At 38.4% G+C, this 23,107-nt stretch overlaps 1 protein-coding gene across 1 annotated transcript in view; it reads left to right on the top strand.

Moving 5' to 3' along the window:
• Nucleotides 1–23,107, top strand: part of SLIT3 (slit guidance ligand 3) — a 633,135-nt gene that overhangs the window by 301,557 nt on the left and 308,471 nt on the right. Inside the window, exon 5 of the mRNA XM_054977013.1 lies at nucleotides 12,852–12,923. Coding sequence (XP_054832988.1) covers nucleotides 12,852–12,923 — 72 coding nt within the window. The remainder of the gene's footprint in view (nucleotides 1–12,851; nucleotides 12,924–23,107) is intronic.

Genomic DNA, 23,107 nt, shown 5'->3' with positions numbered 1-23,107 from the left:
CCCATGCCAATTTGTCCAAAGTATACACAAGTATTAGCTTAAATATATTAGAGGATTTATTAGTTTATTTATTGTTTGTGAAGTAACTGAAATTTATACTCCACTTAAAGATAATTCTAAATTTTAAATATAAATGTTATAAGCTAAAATAATATCTTACCAGCCTTATCCTGGCCTCCAAAGAAAGATATTACACTGAGAATAAACCATCTCTCTTACATGTTGGGTCACAGTAGAAAATGAAGATGAAAGACTGTAGATTGGCTTATATGATTTTAAAATGTTGTTTAATTAAACAAAATCTGAAAATGAAAAAATTGTTTAAATAGCATTAACTCTATTGCCCATTTCTTGAACCCTCTGAAAAGAAAAGACATATTCTGTGATAGTTCTGCTCCATATTTGAGTTGTTATAATAAACTCATAAAGGATTATGCTACCAAAATAAACTGCTACTGTAATAGGTGTCAGATTTTTTTTCTTTTTTGTATGATTAACATTTTCAGATTGCTTCCTCTGCTGAAAAATACATCCATCCTGAACAATTCCTTTTCCCTATGATATTTCAACGATCTTTTCATTAATGTACTAATGCAGTAAACTAATTTCCTTTGAGAAATACATCTTTCACTGTCAAGGAGGAACGTTTTCTAGTTCTCTGTTAAAGAAATTAACTTAATGATCTGACAAAAGGAGTGAAAAATTAATTGGTATGATTAGGAGCTTTTTAAATGATGGACAGCTTATTTCAAGTTAATGGTAATAGCTGTAAACAAACAACTGTGATTTCTTTTACTAGCATGGATTAGTGTTCAACAACTGTTCCCAATACCCCTGCTATTGGATGGGTTAGAAGAACATAAATCGTGACTTGGAAAGTAAAGAAAAGCATGTTGTAAAGACAGCAATGAAAAGAGCCATCCACATATTTTTGCTCTTGCTGATGGTATCTAGGGTAGTCAAAATGCAATGTAGGCTAGTGTGGATGCTTAGGGTACTGCCTAAGAGAGATACAAATTTGCCTTCAACTCCTCCTGTATCACTGACCTTTGATCAGGTTACGCTGGGAGAAGTGATTTCTCCTTGGTTGTATTGATTGAAAACACTGAGGGGGCAGCAGAGTAACTGACTAAATTTTGGTAACCGTTTCTCATTGTGTTTCTTGGTGAGTATCCTGCTCCTTGCATGAGTGAATGGTGGGGTTGCCAGGTCCCCTTACCCTCCTGGTGGGATGAGGGGACCTCGCACTTACCTTTCTGGTCTCCTCACATGCGCGCAAAGTGTGGGCACGATCCCAGGAGGTGCAACAATGGCACTTCCAGAAGTGGTGTCATCATGCCCGTAGAGAGCGCTCCCACTGCGCAGTGGCCTGGGAGGTTTTTTGCCTCCCGGGCTCATTCTCCACGGCCTTCCCCATACAATCTCAGAGGCTGAGATTGGGGGATCTCCCGCCCCATTTGGGGACTGGAAGCCCTAATGAATAGCCAATGAGCATGCACGCACTTGGGACAAGAATGGGTGTTCTTACCAGCTGAATCAAAAATAACATAGCCACTTAGCATTTACATCCCAACTTGTTCCAATGCCTCTAGGCACAATATGAAAGCAAAATCCCTGAAAGAAGAAAATACAATATATTCAATGTCTTTTTCCTGAAGATAAAGACAGCTGATATGCAGAAAACAGTTACTGTTAATCTTCCCTTACCTCCTCCACAAATATACTCCCCCCCCACATCTGCTCTTAGTGGCAGATGATACACATTTTGTTGTATTATATAACCTCGGGTATACAGTTAGCATTATAGAAATCCATGATAAGTGGACAGTTATCAAAAGAGACATGATTTATAAAGCATTTCTTAATTTATATTATTTTAATATTTAATTAATTAAGTTAACTCATTAAATGTAAACGCCTGCACCAATAAATATGTTATTCTTTTGTCTGGGAACTAGTCATCCAAGACAAAAAAATAGATTTATCTCCTTTTTTCCTGAATCTGCTGACACTAGGCTCAAAATCCACAAAGTCAGAAGATTCAAATTAAAAAATAAAGGACCCCCCGTCCCCCATATTTTCATATATTTTCGAGGTTATTTTGAGACTTGGGCAGTGATGTTATGAATGATATTTTGTATGAGAAGTTTCTCCAGGAAATTAATCCTCGCAAGAGATACAAGATACTGGATTGGGGAAAGCATACAATTATATAGGTGAAAGTGTATTTTATAACAGTAGTGTTAGAGAAACAGATGATAAAGATGGATTGGAAGAGGAAACAACATTTTTTAAAAAAACGTAGTTATTACAAGGTTCATTAATTTTCCAAAATCATAGGAATGGAGAGAAAAAAGAGTTTAGAAGAATTACCAGTATTAGTTCAGAATGTCAATTTCTGCTTTTTAATCTCAGATCTCACGATTTATTTGACAGTCTGAAAAGCAGCCAAAAAAGCTATTATAAGAATAAAACACACTCATTGGTATAAATCTCATTAAGTTAAGCAATTTAATTAAGGTATTGACATGTTTAATTGAAACGTGCAAGGAGAGACCATTTTCATATCTAATTTCCATATGCTTTCTGCTTTGAAAGGAAAAAAAGTCCTGTAAAAATGTTATAGATTCAGCTAAGCCCTGTCGTCCCAAAGGAGCACTTGCTCCCATTTACCTTGATTTAGAGCCAACCACTTTCCTAAGTGGAGGTCCATTAAATGGATCTGATGTATGCCTGACTCAAACATGCGTCAGCTTCTCTTATGATCAATAGAGGAATATATATATTAATAAAGCACCAACTTAATTAAATAAAATAGTCTTCTGGGTAAACTTAAGATACTCGGAGATGGGCAGAGAATCAATATATTCTGCCATTTGAACATTAGCTATGTGCTTGGAAATTTTATTCTTGCATTTTGAAGATGAGTGCAGTTTTTAAGTGCAGATTTGCAAAAGTCCACTACATAGAAAGCCATTATGCGTGAGACTTATTTATCCAGAGATATTCTCATTCTGTTCTATGTCTTTAACACCTTTCTTAACTATTTATTCTAACATGTTATTCTAGACGCCTGGTATCCCAAAGATTTAAAATAAATCTTCCACCGGGGAAAACTGTATGCTGGTGGTCTTCTTTCAGCTCACATAAGTCCTGTAAGAACTTCAATGCACAGTCACCTAAGTATAATGCAAATGTGCTGTTCCTTTATAACATAAGAAAAATTAGCATAAAGTTCCAGTTTATAGATACTTCAGAGTTTCAGATTTATTTTTATTTGAAAATGCTAACTTCTTATTTTTTTAAACAAATTGAGAAATGGTATACAAAACTATTGCCGTACTTTACCATGAAATTTAATATCCTTCCTCCGATGTTTTTTTATTTGTAGCTCATGTGTAACGTGTGTGTGTGTGTGTGTGTGAACAGAAAGAGAGAGAGAGAGAGAGAGAGAGCTGCATGTAACAGGCTAGCATTCTTGGCCTGCTGAAAAGAACTGGAAAAAAATTGCAGCAAACAATAATGGTTGAATAATGTTTTCAGTGTTTCTTCCTGGAATTATTGAATTGTGAATTTAGTTTGGCTATTTACTGCTATTTTAAGCACCAGATCATTAATGGTGTATTATTAAGGCAAGGGTAAGTTACAACTGTGGTTGCCACTGTGGAAATTCCTGGAGATTTATGGCTGGAGCCTGAAAAGAGCAGAGTTTTGATGATGGGAGGGTCTTCTAAAGCTGCTAATTTCTCCTGGGGAGCTAATATCTGTAGTTTGGAGATCAGCTGTAATTTTGGGTGATCTAGAAGCCCCATCCTGATTTTAGCAACTGTAGTCATAACCACCATTTTTTAAAAGTAAGAAATACTCTGCTTAGGTTGCATCTGTTGAATCGTGAACACCGTGTGTTGGTGGAAGTGGATCTTCCCTGTTTCCATGAAAAACCCCTTTGAGTGTTGGGGGACCGTTGTGAAGTGAGGCACTGGAAGAAGTGGCACTGAGTAAGGGAAGAAACTGGGCAAAATCACAGGGTAAGGCATTGATCAGGAGAAGGTAGTGGTTAAATTCCAGCAATATTTTGGAGTTTTCCACTGAGTACTGATACGTGGCCGTTATGTGAGGCTTAGTATGTATGAAACATACTATGAGCCACTTCACTAATATAACTAGTTGGAGGCCACTTCCACACTCCCTTAAAGGGATGGCCCACTCACCAAACGCTGGCGTCTTTTCCTCATGAATCCAGACGTCTCTGTTTGCAAAACGGTTGCGGGCCATATGGCTTCTGGTTTGGGGCGCCTTTTTTGAAGAACATACTTTCTGCAGTCTCAGAAAAGTCGCCGAAAAGACAGAAGCCAAACAGCCCGCATCCATTTTGAAATGGAGACGTTTCCAGTGTTTCATTAGTGTGCTGTCCCTTTAAGTGTGTGTGAAAATGCCACAGTCTGTCAGAGCAGGATTTGAAACTGTGGTTTGAAGCTAGTTTATTAACCACAATTAGAATTACCACTACTACTACTACTACTACTACTACTACTACTACTACTACTACTACTACTACTACTACTACTAGGTTTAATTGTATATGGCCAAAGGCCGTCACAATACAAAGTTAAAAACAGTAAAAAATTAGAATTAACTGATTTTGTGTGACATCCTGCTTTAATCCTGGCTTGTTCCCTGGTGGGAACAAACCCTCTGGCTTCAGAGATACTTGGCCAGGGCAAAGGCAGTAAGACTGACATTTGTCAAAGCAAATCAAGATTTGTATACTGGTCTTCAAACCAAAAACTTAGTTAGTCTGCAAGCCCATTTCATACCAATATATTCCTCATTACAGCGATGAAGCCTATGCACATATAGTTGGTACATATTTAGATACTGTTCACATATTCCAGCAAATGCATATAGGTGGAGACGGCATGCTTGATGCTTGAACGCACCTTGGGGTTGTGGTGGTTTTCCACAGGCTGGTTATCTAGGGATCCTGGAGGTGTTTCGCCATCTTTTGTTCATGGACCAGGGGTCACTTGGGCAGTGGGGGGGGGGTATTTGTGAATTTCCTACATTGTGCAGAGGATTGGACTAGATGACCCTAGAGGTCCCTTCCAACCCTATGATTCTATGATTGCAAATGAGGACAGAGCATGTGCTTGGGGCATTTTTAGAATGCTTACACAGGGTGGTGGGCACAACCACAAAATGGATGCCACAGGAGGCGGAGTCAACCACAAAACATCAGGAAGTGGGGTCATGTATAACTCTAATAGTAACTCTTTATCATTTCAGGAAGAAGCTCTGTTTAAAAGGATACCCTTTTAAAATGAACATACTGTTTAAAATTTTTTTTGCATATCCTCAGCTTACATTCAGTCAAGCTGTGAATAGAGGTGGGTGTGAACAGAAATACGAACAAGAAAAAGTTATGCACAGCCCGATCAGCTGTTCACGAGCAAGCTGTTCGTGAGGCCCCATTCCTGACAAACTTGTTCATTCCAAACCCTGTTGGCGGTGTTCATCAGCCATTTGTCAAGCCAGACAGTCTGGTGTCTTTCAATCAATTCCCTTGGCAACAGCAGGCACGGACTTTCTGAACTCTGTCTGAACTCCTGTTGCCCTGGAAACCCCAATCTAAGCCCAGGGGCACTTCACCCCCGACTCAGCCGCTTGTCAGGAGTTTCCTGACAAAGTCTCTCCCCCTCCCTCCAGCCCCCTGGAAAGAGGGAGACTTTGAAGGGAAGGAGGTTCCCCATGCTGTTTGCAAATGGCGCAGGGAACTGTCTTCCCTTCCAAGTCTCCCCCCTATCTCCTATGAACAGGCAACCACGAACATGTTTGTGAGCAAGGTCATGGTCATGGTTGTTCCTGATTCCCTGTTCGTGGATGGCAACAAACAACGAACATTGTGTTCGGTTTTTTTTCTGTTCGTGCCCACCTCTAGCTGTGAAGATCCTTGTGCTATGGTGAGAACCACTGTCAAACTTCTTAAAAAATCTGTATAGCCTATTGGATATCCAGTGAGCCGTGAGAAGCACTGCTTTGCCACACCAAAATTAAGCTTCCTTAATCATGGTTTAGCATGATACTGAATTAAACCTACTCCTTGGATACACACTAGAAAGCCCACTTCTTGGATATACACGATTCTGTCTTTATTTTTTTAAAAATGCATTCACTTTTTCCAATCAGTGCTGTAGCATAATTCACCTGCAGTATCTAATCTACCTTGGGTCTCAGTGAGAAAGATGGACAATGAATGAATGAATGAATGAATGAATGAATGAATGAATGAATGAATGAATGAATGAAGTATTTATTTAGGATCTGAATAAGTCTTGCTTTGAAATTCATCTTCTGCATTCAGTTTGAGAAAAAAAAAGCAGAACAAGCTGTAGTCTCTGTCTGCAACGCTTCAGAGCAAAGTTCCTAATATAGTTTCATCTGTTTTGTTCTGTTGAGAGTTTTTTCATGATGAAGTGCTGCTGAATATATGCAGTTATATCGGCAATGTATTTTATGGGAAAGGTTTTACTAAAGTGAACCACCCACATTAAGCTGTTGCTGCAAATAGCTTTGCATGACTACCTTTTCAAGGCCTTTGAATATTGGCAGTAAACCACTTCTTGCTTCATACTTCAAGGATTTAATATATGTTCTTGCATTAAATCAACACGTTAGCCAACTAGAATAGTTCTTCTATATGGAAAGTAGACTTTAGACAGATAAATGCCAAATGTATTATTTCTTCTTTTTTTAGAGATGATAACACAGTTAATGATAACACAGTTAATTGCCTTGGGACCGCTTTCTCCCCCTCCTGTGGTTCCTCATAGTGTGCAAACAAAGAAGGGAACATATGAACTTTTATTTGAACCTATTAAGCATGTGGTCTCCTCCAATCCACCCCACCCCCTCCTGCCATCAGTTTCTGGTTTATACTTAAGTTAATTATATGAGCCTGACATTGTCAATCTGCAATCCAATAACTTGTTTGATGGCAACTCAGGAGAATGTTGAGTTAATTTTGGAAGTGCTATTATGTAAATAAATATTCTTGCAGAGTGCTGAACGAAGACATTTGCTGATTAATCAGAGTTCTGTCCTTGTCTTCTCCAGGAATAAAACCTTGAAATGTCAAAAGATACTTCAATGCTTTTAAATAGTAAGAACACACCCACACTTTTTTTTTTTTACACCGTGGAGTACCATTAAGTGGGAGGTCTGACACTAACCATATTGTAAAATCTTTGTGGCATGCAGGAGGGCCAAATATCCCTCAAGGCTTGCTTTCACATACTCAATAAGGTATTTCATATTTTTTTCCTTCGGTATTTAATTGTTTTTTCACCATTCTTGCAGACACTGCTAAATAGACTATAACTAATAATGTATTTCCAGGTCTTGCTTCCCCAACTTTAAAAGATGTTAAATATTATTGGTTCCATAAAAGTAGTTGACAGAGTATGCAGATGATCTTAAGATCCTAATGAAGACATTTCGTTAAATTTTTTTCAGTGCTCTTTATGATGGTTGAAAACAGGACTTTGTGTGCCACAAAGTCCTGTCAGAAATAATCCCCTTGTTCTGGTCTAGCAGTTTCTTGGCATGGTTACTATCATAACCTTGTGTAGTGACTTTTTTTTTTTGCTAATGTTCATAGAAATCAAGTAAATATACATTGAGGCAATAGATTTTGGTGAACATGGTAGCTTTTAACATGGCGAGTGGGAAAAAGAATTTTTCTTGTTATTAGTATGTTCAAAACCTATATAATGCAGATTGCTGAAGACATACGATTACACTGAAATAAAATAGTTTGATTTCATGCTTTCTTCGTCCTTGTTCTGTGTATGACTGAGAGCGGCGGCAAATACTTCAGGTTACAAAATTTTAACTTTTTTTCCTCAACGACACTGTCCAAAATGAACACAGAGGTACAGTCTGATATATGAGATGAAAGTTTTTTTTAAAAAAAACATTTTGGTTTAATGCTATACAAATTGTTATGGAGAGAAGATGGATGGATGATTTTGTTTGGCCTGTATGTTATGTGAGAGGAGTTGCTCAGCAAGTTGTAGAGAAGACAGCAAAATATATCATAGCCCACTGGGGAAGAGAGATCTATGCCTATAGGGAACAGTTTATGGAAAGGTCAGTGACGTTTGCATTTTAGAATTATTGGATTGTAGATTTGGCCAAAGATTAAGCACCAGAAGTTTACTTGTAAATAAGTTTAAAAATGCATCCTCAAACCAATTACAAGTGCAATGGTGTTTTTAAATGTTATTTGTAAGCTAAAATTGTTTCTAATAGAGCAGTGTAAAGTCACCCAGTTCCTGGTTGCAGTAAATTTGCTTTTGTTGCATAACCTCCCCCCCCCCCCCCCAAACCTGCCCCGGTTAATTCTATCAGGATGCTACCAATCCACATTGAAAAATCCAAAATATTTTTCAATAAACTACGCCTTGTATGTTGAAAAAGGAATGGGAGAATTTTACTTTTTATGCGATTACCAGGGTTGCCTGTATTTGCAAAATAGTAAACAAATATAAATTAAATCTATACTCAATGACTTTTTAGTGATCTATAAATTTGATGAAATGCTTTTTCATGATCCCTATATGACAAAGTTTTAACATGTAAATAATTCTTAGAGCAGCTCTTTCATTATTCTGTTTATGCTTAAAAAGAACTTGGGTGAGGCTACTAATCATATGTACAAATCACTTTATGATCAATTGAGTGTTTAGATTGGTGTTTCTAAGGAGAATAATTTGAATTAATCATAAAAAAGAATCATAATACCCAATTCTAAACTACAAAATCTTTCAAATTTCACATTACTGTTTATTCAGAGAGGCTTCGTGTTAATCAAGGAAAAAAGAAAAGGAGGTGGATAAGAAAAGGAAAAGTTACATTGCTTCTAGAAGACATGGTAGATGCCTTACATTGTTGCATAACCAGAAATACCACAAGTTGCACCAAATCATACTGGTATAAGGAACTAATGGCCATCATCTATCTGAAAATAAGGAAGCCAGCTATGGTTCAAATCTGTCTTGTGAATTAAAGTTATAATTTATGAGCAGTGAAGACAAGTCGATGTTGGTGTGATAAAACCAATGACCAAATCTTAGTCTTGTGAGCAAATGCAAAAGTGAGCCTTTATCATTTTTGTAATGAAACAGGTGATTTATTCTGGGACTTTATATTACAAGAATAATTTGTGGTTTATTTTTTAAGAGGAAAGTTTGACTGCAGGTATGTGATAGTTAGGATATGTGTACCACAACCGTTTTCAGCACAATCGTTTTCAACTTTAAACAGTTGAAGAAATAGACCTTTCCTATGGATGGGTATTCAGTAAATTTCTACTGCTCTGTACCAGGATCAACCTTTTGTATCTTTTGTCTTAATGTAAATTTTTCAGATCTTTCGATTTGTTCTGGTCATAAGACTGAATGAAACTGAATCTGGATGGGTATTCTTTCCTTAACAGCCTCAACAGAACGATTTCTTTGAGGAAACTCTATAGTTCAATTTATAGTTTATCATTAGTAATTGACTTAGTTCCTAATGTACCCCCAGCTTGAAAAGTAGTTGCTTCCCTACCAGGACAAATGGGTTAGGACAGAAACTCTTGAGCAAGTTTTGTAAAAATAAGGGAACCAAAGCTTTAGTTAATAACCTAATGTACAGAAGCAATGTAAGAGTTTGCTTTGAAAAATAACGAAACTGATGCAGAGTCAATTCCAGGAGAAGTTTATAGTTCTGTCTCATGATGCTCACAAAACTCAAGAGTGATGAGTGTAAAAAATGTGTAATAACATGGCTTTTCTCCACGCACATTGCAGTTGTATTCAGAAGTATTGATTAAAATCCTCTGATATTTATGAGTTATATATTTTGTTCATGTTGTGTGTATGTGTGTGTGCGTGTGTGTGTGCGTGCGCAAATGTCTACGATTTTTCATTCTCTCAAAGTCAACAAACATGTTATAGCCAGGCAGACTATGGAAAACATTCCTTTAGCATAGACTGCAGTATTTCAGAAATAAATACTGGTTTGACTTGATTTTTTGTACTATCTTCTTCTTCGCAATATTTCTTTTGATTGTTATTGAGGTGCTACTTATGATTCATTTTTGCTATTTGAAGGCACTACTTTCTGCTATTTTTAATATATTCTTATTTTTCAGGAAGTTTTTGGTAGGCCTCTCAACATTTATTTGACTTTCAGCAAGCTACTAGAATTTTTTTTAAAAAAAACATGAACTCGGATAATTGAAACCTATATTATTTCTAATGCTTATATGTTGGATCTGTCCTTCAGTGGCCAATTTACAGTGAAATCAATGGGCTTAGACTGGAGTAACTCTCCTTAGGATTTAACTGTTACTTTTGAAGCAGCTTTAATTTGAATTATTAATATCAAGCAATCTACATGTTTCAAACTTACACAATTTGTAAGAGTGAATGGGCTGCTACCGAAATGCAGCATGCCATGGAACTTGTACACTGTTTCAGCAATATGTTTAAAACTGTCAGTATGTCATACTATGATAAGTATTTATGAAACTGATGTACAGTCTTGAAGATTGGTAGAGGTGGCATTGTTAGCCAGCAGAGTACCTCAAGAGAAGATAAAATTAATGCATTTTACAAGATTTTTTTTTTAACAAAAAGAGATTCTTACAATCCCCCATTTTTCTTAGCTAGCTACAATACAGACAGAATGGAAGGATAAAAAGAGACAGCACTAATATCTCTTTATGCTATAATATTGGAAACATAGCTTTAAATCATGAGTTTGTTTGAGGCTGATTTGCTTGAGTCAGTTTAAATAAATATATTCCCAAAAACATATCCTGGTTTTCTAGATGTGCTGTATTCGAGTGTCGATGTTCTCCTGATTCAAATCTGTTTCTCTTTATTGCTTATTTTGTGGTTCTTAACCCTTCATTTTCTAGCCATTTTTACTCTTAATGTAAGCCAAACTGTGCCTCTTTCCTAAGATGCTGACTTGCTGTGCCTCTGAAAGCTTTTCTGCCTCTCCTTTCCTCCAAAATCAAAGCAAGGGCCCATCATGAAACATTTAATAGTTTAATGTTAAGCTACAAAGGTGTACAGAGGATGAGGAGGATCAGATATCTTGGTAGACACTGTTCAATAAACGGGAGAAATTAAAAAGTCCTGGAATGTGTTTGCAAGCAGGTCTTTTAGTGGGAGAAACATGCACTTGTGAGACTGTCTCCGGGAGAACAGTTACAGCTACCAAGAGGAATTGGTGTAGACTAGATGACTAGTATAAATTTAATTAATTTGACAAGGACATTTAGGGTTGGATTGAATGGACCATCATCCTGATGGAAAACAGAAGAAAGCCCTTGGAGACACAGCTTGACCCAGGATGTCAGAGTGGGCTTTCTGTGTGGTGCTCTCAGTCAGACACACAATGCTTGTTATTCAATATAATCAATTCGATGGACATTTGCAATACAATACAGAACATATTTAAACAGGAAAAATTCCACGGGCTGTATTCTATTAGATGCTACTTAGTTGAAAAATCTGTCCTTAAGGTAGAAAACTTTGAAATCCCTCACAGCAAAACCTTTGGGGAATTACCATTAAAATTAAGGTACTACCAAGTGATTTTATAGAAACAAATTTTTCCTATGCTGGCTGATTAATAAACATGAAACAGTTATATGTTAGTCTGTTGTAGCGAAATTATACAGAAGTCCAGTAGCACCATACTGACTTCATTATTTTTCTGTGTATTTGAATTATTATTTCTGTTAACTGAAGTTTCTGAATATGTTAGCCAACCAATATTAGAGGAACGTAGCATTTTATAATGTTTAGTTTCTCTTTTAGATGGAAAGAGACACACTTTCTTAGTGGTTTGATTGTGTTTGAATAAGATTGCCAGGTGCCCAGCATCCCAGTCCCTAAAGCTTGATCAGCAGGGCCTGATGAAGTCATAGGGCAGGAACTAGTTATATCACAGGGCATAACCTGGTGATGTCATATTGAATAGCAGTATTAAGGCAGTGGTTCCCCACACCACTGAGAAGCATACACCATGGAAATTAACTATGCATTAAACATAACATAAATTGTTAGAGTCAGATTATTGCTTCCTATCTTCAGTGCACGTGTGCAGTAACAATAATCAGGCCTACATAGAAGACTTTAAAAAGGTTGGCAAGTGTGTGGCCCTTAATATTTGTACGTGAGCTAAAATCTCAAGAGTGAGCCTAAAACCTGAATCACAGGGGGAGAGGGGGGGAGATAAACCATAAATTGGTAGAACTAACTTTAAGCCCAAAGAAAACAAATCCCCAATAAAACAAACATCAATAAAATTAATAAATCAAACCAACTAGACATCAGATCTGAAATCAGCAAACTGAGCTTTCTTGTTGATTGCCCGGAAGAATAAAAGGCAAGTAGCAGGGCCTGGCACACATCCTTGTTTGTGTTTTACAACAATACAACTACAGAAAATATTCTATGCCAAGTGGATACCAGCTTTGCTTGCACAAGAGGTGGTGCCTAGAGCAGGGCCTTGTTAGTGGATCTTAAAGCTTACATTTAAATGTATATTTAAAAATAAATTTTAATGCTGTATTTTATCTGTAGGTCTATCACCTATGTTAGCTCTTAACAGCCAGAAACATTTTGTACAAAGAATGGAACTGTTAAAATTTGCAGAGCATGTGACATGTCAAAATAATGTAAATGTATGTTCTTGTCAAGTCTAAATCTGCAGGTGCTAACATTTCTGTATGCCAATAGTTGTTTTATTCCATTTGTTCTTAATGAGTGTGTGTTTTCTTTGTGTTTTAGGGATTTAAGTGAAAATCAGATTCAAGGCATCCCAAGGAAGGCTTTTCGTGGAATTACTGATGTGAAAAATTTGTAAGTGGCATCTATGATAGATCTTGATGTAAAATTGAATGTCTTATATACTTCTATTTAGATGTATTTGAAAGCCAGATTTTTGCTATATGTTTTTGAGTGCACAGAAATTGTTTGCATGTCTAGAAACTGAAGGTCAGTGTTGAATTATGCTCACACACTGCTGCAGAATCCTACACTCCTCTGAGAGTCCAGGGTCCTTCATTGAGTGCAGCCAGCTCTGTCATTAGGCAGGGTAAGTAGGACTGCATCAGGCAGTAAATTATTCATAAATGGGAAACAAGTTATTATATAGTTTATTATTATATTAGTACCACAACAGTAGTGAGTAATTCCGCACACATTGGATAATGCACTTCCAATCCTCTTTATAGATCATTTGGAACGGATTTTGTTGTGTGCGGTACAAAAAATCCACCTCAAACGATTGATAAAGTGCATTGAAAGTGCATTATCCAACGTGTGCGGAATCAAGAGGTTATCATTTGGATTTTCTGTCTCAGGCAACATAACATTTTGGACTGTCTATGGACCTGTGGTTACACCACGATGATGTGAGGGAAGAATTCTAGCTGTTTAAATTGTGAAATGCCAGATACTCATGGTTTGCAAATTCTGTTCCAAACATTATAAGTTGCCCTTTCTACTCAAGTAGTAGAAATAATTAGAATTTCCATAGCAGTTAAATTTTCAAAGCAACTCCCATCCATTGTCTCAGCATTCCTTAAAGCATCCATATATATACTAGGCCAACATTATCTGACTCATATTACAGCTAAAGGTACATCACTGTGCATTTCTCCCCCACCCTGTTGCAGCCTCTGTCATTTTGTTGCAGCCTAACAACAAATGTACTGTTGCATAAACTTCTGAAAGTCAGTGCCAGAGTCTATTCATTGGTGTTACAACCTCTTTTCTTTTTCAGTTAGATTTTTCCTTTAACTTACTTCTTATACCCTCTGGGTATATTGCTGCCACCAGGAATTATATTCCAAAATAGTTAATTTAAATTTTCCGTTTAATAACATGCCCAAGCGTCAGGCTCCTTTGTGGGACTATGTGGCCCTAAGGATAGGAGTGGGATATAGCAATAACATATACTCTGGGATGAACAAAAAAACACAAAATAAACTTTTATTTTTACAAGAAGCATATTAGTTTCACACTATTACTCAAGCTTGATCGTTTCAAAGATAGTTCTCAGTTCTTAGTTTCTCAGTTCTTAGTTTCTCTTCATAGGCTCAGTCACACAGATAGATATATCTATATCTATATCTATATCTATATCTATATCTATATCTATATCTATATCTATATCTATATCTATATCTATATCTATATCTATATCTATATCTATATATATATATATATATATATAGATATATATAACTTTCTCTTTCGGACGCAAACAGTTTGCCTGCCTCAGATAGGTGAATCTCTCATTCAAGTATACATTGACTTTCACAGTTTGCCTTCTTTAAACAGATTGAATAGTCTCTCACAGACACACACAGTTCAGGCTTCCTCACAGGTTGCCTAAATGAACTAAAATGCAAATCCTCTCGGGCTTCCACACAGGTTGCCTGCTTTGCCCAGACTGAATCTTTTCTCTCCACTCAGTAACTAAAAACTGCAGTTCACTCAGTAATCTCTACCACTTCAAGCATTTAAACACACACACACACACACACACACAATCATCACAATTGGTGTCTTACAAACTGGGCTCTGGTTAATGAAAACTTATCTGACAATACATTTCTTTTTCATATTTAAGGTGTTGCCACATTCACATTTTATTCCTTTTGCAAAGGCAGCGTCTTAAAAGTAGTATTTTCAACACTTTGTTGGGGAAGTGAACAGAGGGAATGGACTGCCTGTCCAGTGGAGTCTCTGGAAGATGCGCCCCTGTAAAGATTTGGGCTAGGGCTCTCTGCCTGGAAATTGGAGGTGGTGTGTTGTGACTGCCTTTAACTGCATGTGTAGCTCCCAGAACTGTGAAGGGAGGTTTATGGTGGGTAGCAGTGTGAAAGGGAGTCCCAGGGTATTTCTACATTTTAACTGTAGCACCAAAATCTTTGATGTACATCTTTGAAGTGGATAGGTAAATTAATATTTTGGAAGATGCTTACTGTACATCCTTCTAAGTTAACTGAAGTCAGTGAGCTTAGAAGGGTGCAAATTGTTAGTACTGCACTATTATATATCTGAAGTTAAGTCACAATCTTTCTTGTACAATTGCAGTGCTGTGTGCAGGGCATACCAGAGCTTCCTGATGACTGTCTGCCATTCTGCCAGTTCACCTTTAGGGGTTCCCCCACAAGCCTCAGATATGTCAGTGCAGGATAGAGGAGAGTAGCACCACCCTCACTCTCCCTTGTGTCTCCTTGGCGGGCTGCGCCTTACAGAGACTGGCTCCAGCACTTTCAGTCTCCTCCCTGGCCTAGAACCCTCTTATACCCAGGCTCTATCCCCAGCCCCACCTCCCTTTGCCTACACCCATTGCTCCTGCCAACAGCTATGCAAGTGGCTGCAACCTCACTTGGCCCCTCTGTGTCATCTAGACAAGATGCCAGATACGAAAATGGCACATGTCAGTTTCCTGCAAGTTTTGACACGAAATACAGTGAAGTGTCCCTTCTGATTGCCGCCTTCCCCACACTTGCTTTGTCCGCCCTGTGCCTGCCGCCTTCCGCTTTCCTTCAGGCGGAGGAGTGAGAGCTCCGGGGCCTTGCCTTGCCCGCACCGGGAGCTCCCCAGCCACGGAGCAGCATGTGAACTAGATTCCTGGCTCCCTCCCATGCGCTCTGCCTGCCAGCAACTGGGGCACTGGATGAGCGAGCGAGACGGGTGGGTGGGAAAGGAGGGAGCTGTGCCTGTTCCCTCCACGCTTCTTCTCCAGTGACAGGGAATAGCATTCGACTGTTGCTACCGAGGAGAAGCCAGACGGTGTTGCCTATCCCCTTCCACAACCAGCATCTGGTGGGCTAACCCACTGCCCCATTCTCCACCCCACCCAGACCTTCATGGCGTGCTGCCTCACCCACCCCATTCCTGCTTTGGCCGGCCCCAGCACCCTCCCAGAAGGGTGCTCTCCCAGCCCCGGCTGGGAGGGGGGGGCATTTGGGGCCACTTCACTTTCCCGGGTGGGAGGCTTTGGCATGGCGCCAGGCACCCTTCTTCCACCAGGGCTGGCAGTGGCAGTCAGATGAGAAACCTCACTACATTTCCCATCAAAACTTACAGGAAACTGACACATGCCGTTTCCATGTCTGGCGTCTTGTCTAGTTTGACTGTAGGGAATTGTCCTTTTCTTGGCTGGAGGGGCTTGGACCCTTCACTGACCCCGCCTCCCTCTCTTCTCATACCATTGGAGACTGGGGAAAGGCTTCAACCTTTTGACTTCCAAATGCCAGGCTCAGCAGGTGGGACTGGGAGTCAATATCTTTGTCACACCCAGAATGCTGGGCAGCCTTGGTGCAGCTTGAAGTCACTTCATTGCATTGGAGTACATGGCAGCTGAAGCTGCAGATCTCAGCAATCCTATTCTCTCTCCCCCTCCCCCCCGTTCTGTGACTCATTAGGCTCTGCCAGCACACTCATCATCGCTCCAGGTGAGTGCTTCATGTGGGGTTTGGAATCCTGGCAGTTGGGGGTGCAAGGGGAACCATGAGCACTGTTGTGGCCAAGTCTGGCTCCAGATACCCAGTTTTAATATATGGCCAATTTAAAAAAAGGCCCAGTATAGGTTGCAACAACATTTTCTTATTTTATATATATTTGGATCCTTATATTAAAATTCTGTTAGATGCCTATATATGAAAATATGATTCATATAGTATTATTTAAAACATTTCTATGCCTCCTTAACACCCCAGTTCAGGGTCCCCAGGCAGCAAACAATCAAAAACATCAAAACAAGCTATTAAAACACATAATATAAAAACAGTTAAAAACAATGATTAAACAAACCACATGTACCATTAAATGCTTACATAATTTAATACAACAGATTTCATACTTATTTTCATATCTGATAGCCCACATAATGTGATGATTTGGATCCCAAGTATTTGCCAAGAAGAAGAGCTTGCAGCATGAAAACTTTCTGCCTCTACTCCTTTTCTAGCCCACCAAGTCTTCCAAAATTCTGATCTGTAAAAAATTGGCACAAAAATATCACTATAACATTGTAGCATTATAACGATGAGTATACCAGTTTCTTGGAAATCTCAGATTTATTTTTTTTAAAAATGTGCCTAGCCCTTTCCGTTGTGGAGATATAAAGTGAAAGGCATATCTCCATAATGAAAAGGGCTAGACTCACATTTTTTTAAAAAAAAAATGAAAGCTAGTAATTCAGAAAACTTGCTACACCTATTATTTTAAAGAATGTACTTGGGTGCAAAAATAAAAAGGCAGCACTGTTGGAAATGCTACAGACATTTCAAACAGTACTCCACAGCAAATGGGAAGAGCATTGAAAACTTCAGAACGGGGAAAACATTGTTTTTAAAAAATGGCTCATTGCAAATCTGACTCAAGTGGCTGTGTCTGAAAATGTTTTTTTTTTTTAAATCTGTTAGTAACCAGCAGCCAAAGTGGTTGTATCTGAAATGGCAAACAAAAGCCACTAGCAGCCAGCCTCCAAAAAGGTTTACAGAGGCAGTATGAAAACGGTTTCTGTGATGCTCTAAAAGGCAAAATGCCTTGAGGACATGGCAGTATCTTGGTTATTTGCACTAAGCCAAAAAAATGCAAATAGCGCACACTCCCGCTCCCCATTAATCCAACCTTTGTTCTACTTGGCTGTCATAAAATTGATTGCACAGAGGTGATTGCCAACTACAGGTTAGAGAACTAGTTGCAGTGATTCTGCTCCTCTTTTGAGCCTCTGTGCGGATCTTTCCTGAGTTATTTGAAAGCACATGGACTGCAAAACACAAAGAGCTCACAATTTCTGTTCTGTCCTTTGTGATAGCTGAAGTGGAATTTTGTGCAATGTGCCGGCTAGGTCTGTATTTAGAGCTTGTGTATTTCACTCCTGATTCCCCAGCATTTGGTAATCAGCAGAGATTCCACCAATATGTTGATGGCATATAAAACACTGACTACAGCTTTGAAAGGGGCTCCACCTTCTACTTTACTCTTCTTGTATGTTTTTAAATCTTAGAGACAACCTACGGATTAAGATTTTGTAATGTTCATCTCCTTAAAAGGAACAAGGTTGGTGGATAATGCAGGATAAAGGTTTTTTACCTGCAGCCGCCAGGCTCTACAATTTACTATTTCCCCAGGTCCTCATAGCCTTTTATTATTCACTTTTCAAAAGTGAGAAAAGATTTCTCTTTTCTGGAGGATCTTTAAGAGGGGTTGAATCCCAGTAGGTTGATAATAATACCAGAAGGCTCGGTTGCATGGATTTTACTGGTTTCTTGTTTTTTGGTTGCTCAGCTGTTATATTTAGTGAGAGTATTAATTCTAAGTATCAAGGTTGTGTTTTTTTTAGCAGTCAGGTTTTTACTGCTGCTTTTGCGCTGATCTCATATGAGTTTTTGTTGCTGTTGTTACTCTCTGTCTTTATATTGTTTTATTTTATGTGTTTAAGTGGTTTAAGAAATTGTAAGCTGTCTTGATTATTTAATAGAAAGGTGAAATAAAAGTACAATATATTCATAAAAATAACCTAATTTATTACATCACTGTGATTGATTATTCAGGGGGATTTGAATTTAGGAAACAATCCTTTACTGATCATTGTAGCTTCCAAAGAAATTCAGTAGCTACTGTTAAAACTACTTAAAAGGAAAAAATTAATTTCAGCATAAGTTAATTTAATGGATAGATTAATCTCAGCCTTCACCATCTGTTCAACACCTTATTATAAATGCAAAATGCACCTACTTCACAATTGCATCATTAAAAAGTATGATTGATGGAAATACATGTGCCTCATGCAGTTGGGACAGGATGAGTTTTCCTTTACTGCAGAAAGCAATTTTGAGGATCAGGGTTTACTGCTGTGTGTTCATTTTCTTTTAGAATTGTTACGATATGCATATACTTTTCAGAATCTTAAAACTGGTGACAAATAAGTAAGTTATTTCATATGTCCATTTTTGTGTGTGTGAGAGACGTGATAAATCAGCATGCATGGCACTCGGAAGACAGCTAGAGGCTGTGCTGGTCCTGGATCCAATCGCTGTAAATTCAGGGAAACTAGCAGGATCGTCCTGGGTGCTTCAATTTGTGATTTGGACTGTGCCACTTTTCTGCGGCCACAGTTGTTGGGAAGGTTGCCATTAGAAACGGTGGAAGCCTCTCTTGATCTTTAATGAAGTTTGAGAAGTGAGTTGCTATCATAGTGAACACTATGTCATTCTTTCTAAATCACTTTTCAAAACCTTCATCCTCTACTACAGTGCAATTGAGTAGCTTTCATCAAAAATGAATATTGTTCTCTCTGTTGATTCAGTGCTCTACATACCCAGCTCTCAGTTTCCCATGTCAAAGTAAGACTATAAAGCCAGAAAAAGTTAGTTCCGGACATGAATGGTGGAGAAGGCAAGTGAACATTCAGACAAATACAGAGCCAGATATAGGCACAGAAACACGGAAGAAGTGTGGTCCATAGGATTGCCTACTTGAGGTTGGGAAATTGCAAGAGATTTGCAGGTGAATCCTGGAGAGGGAAGAGGAGGGACCTCAGTGGAATATAAAGCGATAAAGCCCACCTCTAAAGGAGCCATTTTCTCCAGGGGAACTGATCTCTGTAGTCTGGAAGTCAGTTGTAATTTTGGGAGATCTTCAGGCCTCACCTGGAGGTTGGCAGCACCTACATCCAGGAAGATACAGTCATTGAATTAGCAAATGCTGGTGTAAGAAACTGATACTGAATTAGTCAGTGCTCAGAGATAGAGTTAGGAGGACAGTGTAGTGGAGTTCATCAAGACCGAGAACAACTGTGCTTTGCAACACTTCTGTGGGTAACAGAAAGCTCTGGCCTTGGCAGTGACCTTGGTTCAAGTCTAGGCTCTGCAGGGTGGACCTGTCAGGAATTTGGGATCCTATGTAGACAAAGGTCTTTGTGATGACGATATAACCTTACTCAGACCCAGCTTAAAGTCTGTTTCCCTCAGCTTAAATCATGTCCATTGTGCATTTCCTGTTGGAGAGATCAAGAAACAATTCCTAGAGGTTTCCTGTTAGGGAGCTGAGTATGTCACTTACCTTGGTTTGAATGCAGTGATTGGAACAGGAAACAGTTGAAGTTTGGGCTGAGCTGAACAATAGACTATGATACCCGTGTCTTCTGTAAATAATGGCTAGAGTCTAGCCTCTGCAGTTGGAACTCTTTCCTGCAATTTATGTCATGCAACAAGGCACAGTCAATAAAATCTATAGAAATAGTTTTAAAAGAGTTCACTGGAATGTACAGTAGAAGAAATATTTGCATTCCTGTTCTGGTTGTAGGCTTTGCTAGTCAGGAGGGATCTTTCAACAACAAATAACTTAAAAGCCAAACTTGTGACCCTTGAAAAATGCATTTCCACTACTGTAGCGCAAGCCTTGTCCTTCTCACAGCTCTCATCCCAGCAAAATGTCAGTTGGGTAGAAGATGAAATAGGCCTTCTGTTTACTTGAAAAATATTACAAGAAAGTTGCAACTGCATCGTTCAGAGTTTTACTTTAAGCTCATGCTTAAAATGAATTAATTTTCATTTTAGGGAATTTCAGTTCATTTGATTGTGGGGAAACATAACATTCTAAACCATAGCAATACTCTCAATTTAGAACAAGGTTTAAATTTTAACTGTTTTCCTCCTACATATGAATCTTCATATGTAATGTGTTTATTTAAAATAGTTATAAGCCTGCCTTTCTCTCAGTAATCAGGACACACAAGGCTGGGTGATCTTGGGATAGTCACAGTTCTCTGGAGCTCTCTCAGCCCCATCCACCTCACAGGGTGTTTTGTTGTGGGGATAATGATAACATACTTTTTAAACCACTCTGAGTGGGCATTAAGTTGTCCCGAAGGGCAGTATATAAATCAAATGTTGTTTTTAATGTTATTATGTTCAGTAGATTTATTGCCAGAGTATAGATGTAAAAAAATGAGTTGTTGCCCATTTTTTCCATATGGCGCACACAACTGAAAGCCATAACTGATACTCAGTGTGCCCCTATCTGGACTCCTTTTGTGTCCACCTGCATCCATATTGCCCTGGAATTTATGAGAAGTTGATCCCTTGGAGAATGACAGGAGGAGGAGATGCTGTGAGGCTATTGGCGGTTTTCATTTGTTTTTGTCGATGATCTTAACTTGTTCAAATAAGATTAAGAATTTTTAACATTTGGTACTGAATGTTTATGGTGGAATGGTGCCTGAAAAGTGTCATATTAACTCTAAGGACTAGTTTACATGAGTAAGTATAATTCCAGGAATAAATGTTGCATGACTGTGTTTAATGTTTCTTTCACTTACACTGGTAATGGGCGGCAAATGAAGCCAAAGGGTGAATAGTAAGGCAGCATAAACACATGGGGATAAAATTGATCTATAGTAGAATTGATTGCCATTGATATTAAACAAAATCTCTTTGACAGACAGTTGATTCAAAAGCATAATGAAATTAATTTGGGCTGTGCAGTATATGTAGTGCCCTTTCGGTGTGTAAGCTTATTAAAATGGATGGCAGTGTGGGACAGAAATCAACTTTCTCAGTTTTTACTTCCTTTGAATCAAAAATGTACACTTTAGAGGTTATCCTTGACTAATTTATGCTGACTTCATGCCAATGTTGAATATATTTGTTGAAGATTTTCTGGAACATACATTTGCAGCTGTCAAAGAGGCTTTTATCCTGGAAAAAAAATTGGACTGGTTTTAATTACAATTTTAAATAGCTCTATAACCATTGTGAACTTTGGATTTACATCATTTTTATGATAGCCTCATACTTCCTAGTTTATTGATTTTGTCATTTGTTTCATTACATTTAATGCAAACCTTTTGTGCGGAGTTGCTTGGTCCTCTGGGGACTGCAGGAGGGTCAACATGTAGTGTCTTGGCCAAAGTAGCATAGCACATATACTTTCACCACGTCCTGAAACAATCATAGAGGGCTACAGAATTGTTACAGAAAAATGCCAGCGTGCCCAGTTTGCTTGACCTCATCGGGAATGGTAGAATTTGGGGGCAGCATTTGTCTTTGATGTGCACCCTTTTTACCCTATAAGGTCACATTATATAGCTTTGTGGCATATAGTTTGATAATGTAGCAAAACTGTGATGATGTGATAAGTGGATGGTTAAGTACTACCTAATGTAGTTCAGAAGATCTGAGATCACAGAATATTCCCTTGATGGAGAGCTGATCTGCACATTCAGCACAAACAAGTGGTACAGGCCACTTTTGGACTAGGCACTTCCAAATGCACCAGGGAACCACATTTGAATTCCATTCCAAACTCCTTGCAAATAAAAAGCAAGACCTCTCCCTACACTAGTTTTCTAAAATGGAAAGTAGGAAGTTTCCTTTATGTAGTTAACATAGTTATTAACAGAGCACTTCTTTCTTTTCATTCTCTGCTCTTATGAGTACAGTCTTGAGCATCAACAATACAGAAGAACAAAAAACAATTATGATAACAGCAAATAGTAATAATGGTAATGATGGATATAACCAACACGGCTAGAACACCAAGTTATCCAAATCTGGTTATCTATTAGATTTGATTACATAGGAAAAGAATTTATCTACTGCCAAAGTAATATTATGATCACTTCCAGCCAAAAGAATCTGTAACTTGTGGTGGGCTAGAATACAGACCAGATCCTTTCCAAAGGGGGAGACAAACATAGCCCTGTACCCATGGAATTTTGGACAATGCAGTAAACAATGGAGCAAGGTGTCAAGGCTCCCTGTGCTGCATCTACAAAGTCTATCCGCTAATCAGATCCTTCCAAAATGGCCAGATATTTCTGCCATTGGGATTGAATTAAGACAAGCCAACATAAAGGATCGTCAGTATTTAGGTACCATCAGGGTATGCTGGGCTAGATTTTGGATATACCAGTCCCGAGTAAAGAGGGGAGCAAACTCTGCGAGCCCAGGTTTTAGTACTGAACTCATCTAAAGCATAAAGATGTCTAAAAATCAGATTTCTAATAAAAGTCA

The sequence above is a fragment of the Eublepharis macularius genome, chromosome 4 (assembly GCF_028583425.1).
Source record: "Eublepharis macularius isolate TG4126 chromosome 4, MPM_Emac_v1.0, whole genome shotgun sequence".
Classification (NCBI taxonomy): domain Eukaryota; kingdom Metazoa; phylum Chordata; class Lepidosauria; order Squamata; family Eublepharidae; genus Eublepharis; species Eublepharis macularius.
The sequence above is the reverse complement of the archived record's forward strand: the minus strand, read 5'-3'. Positions and strand labels throughout refer to the sequence as shown.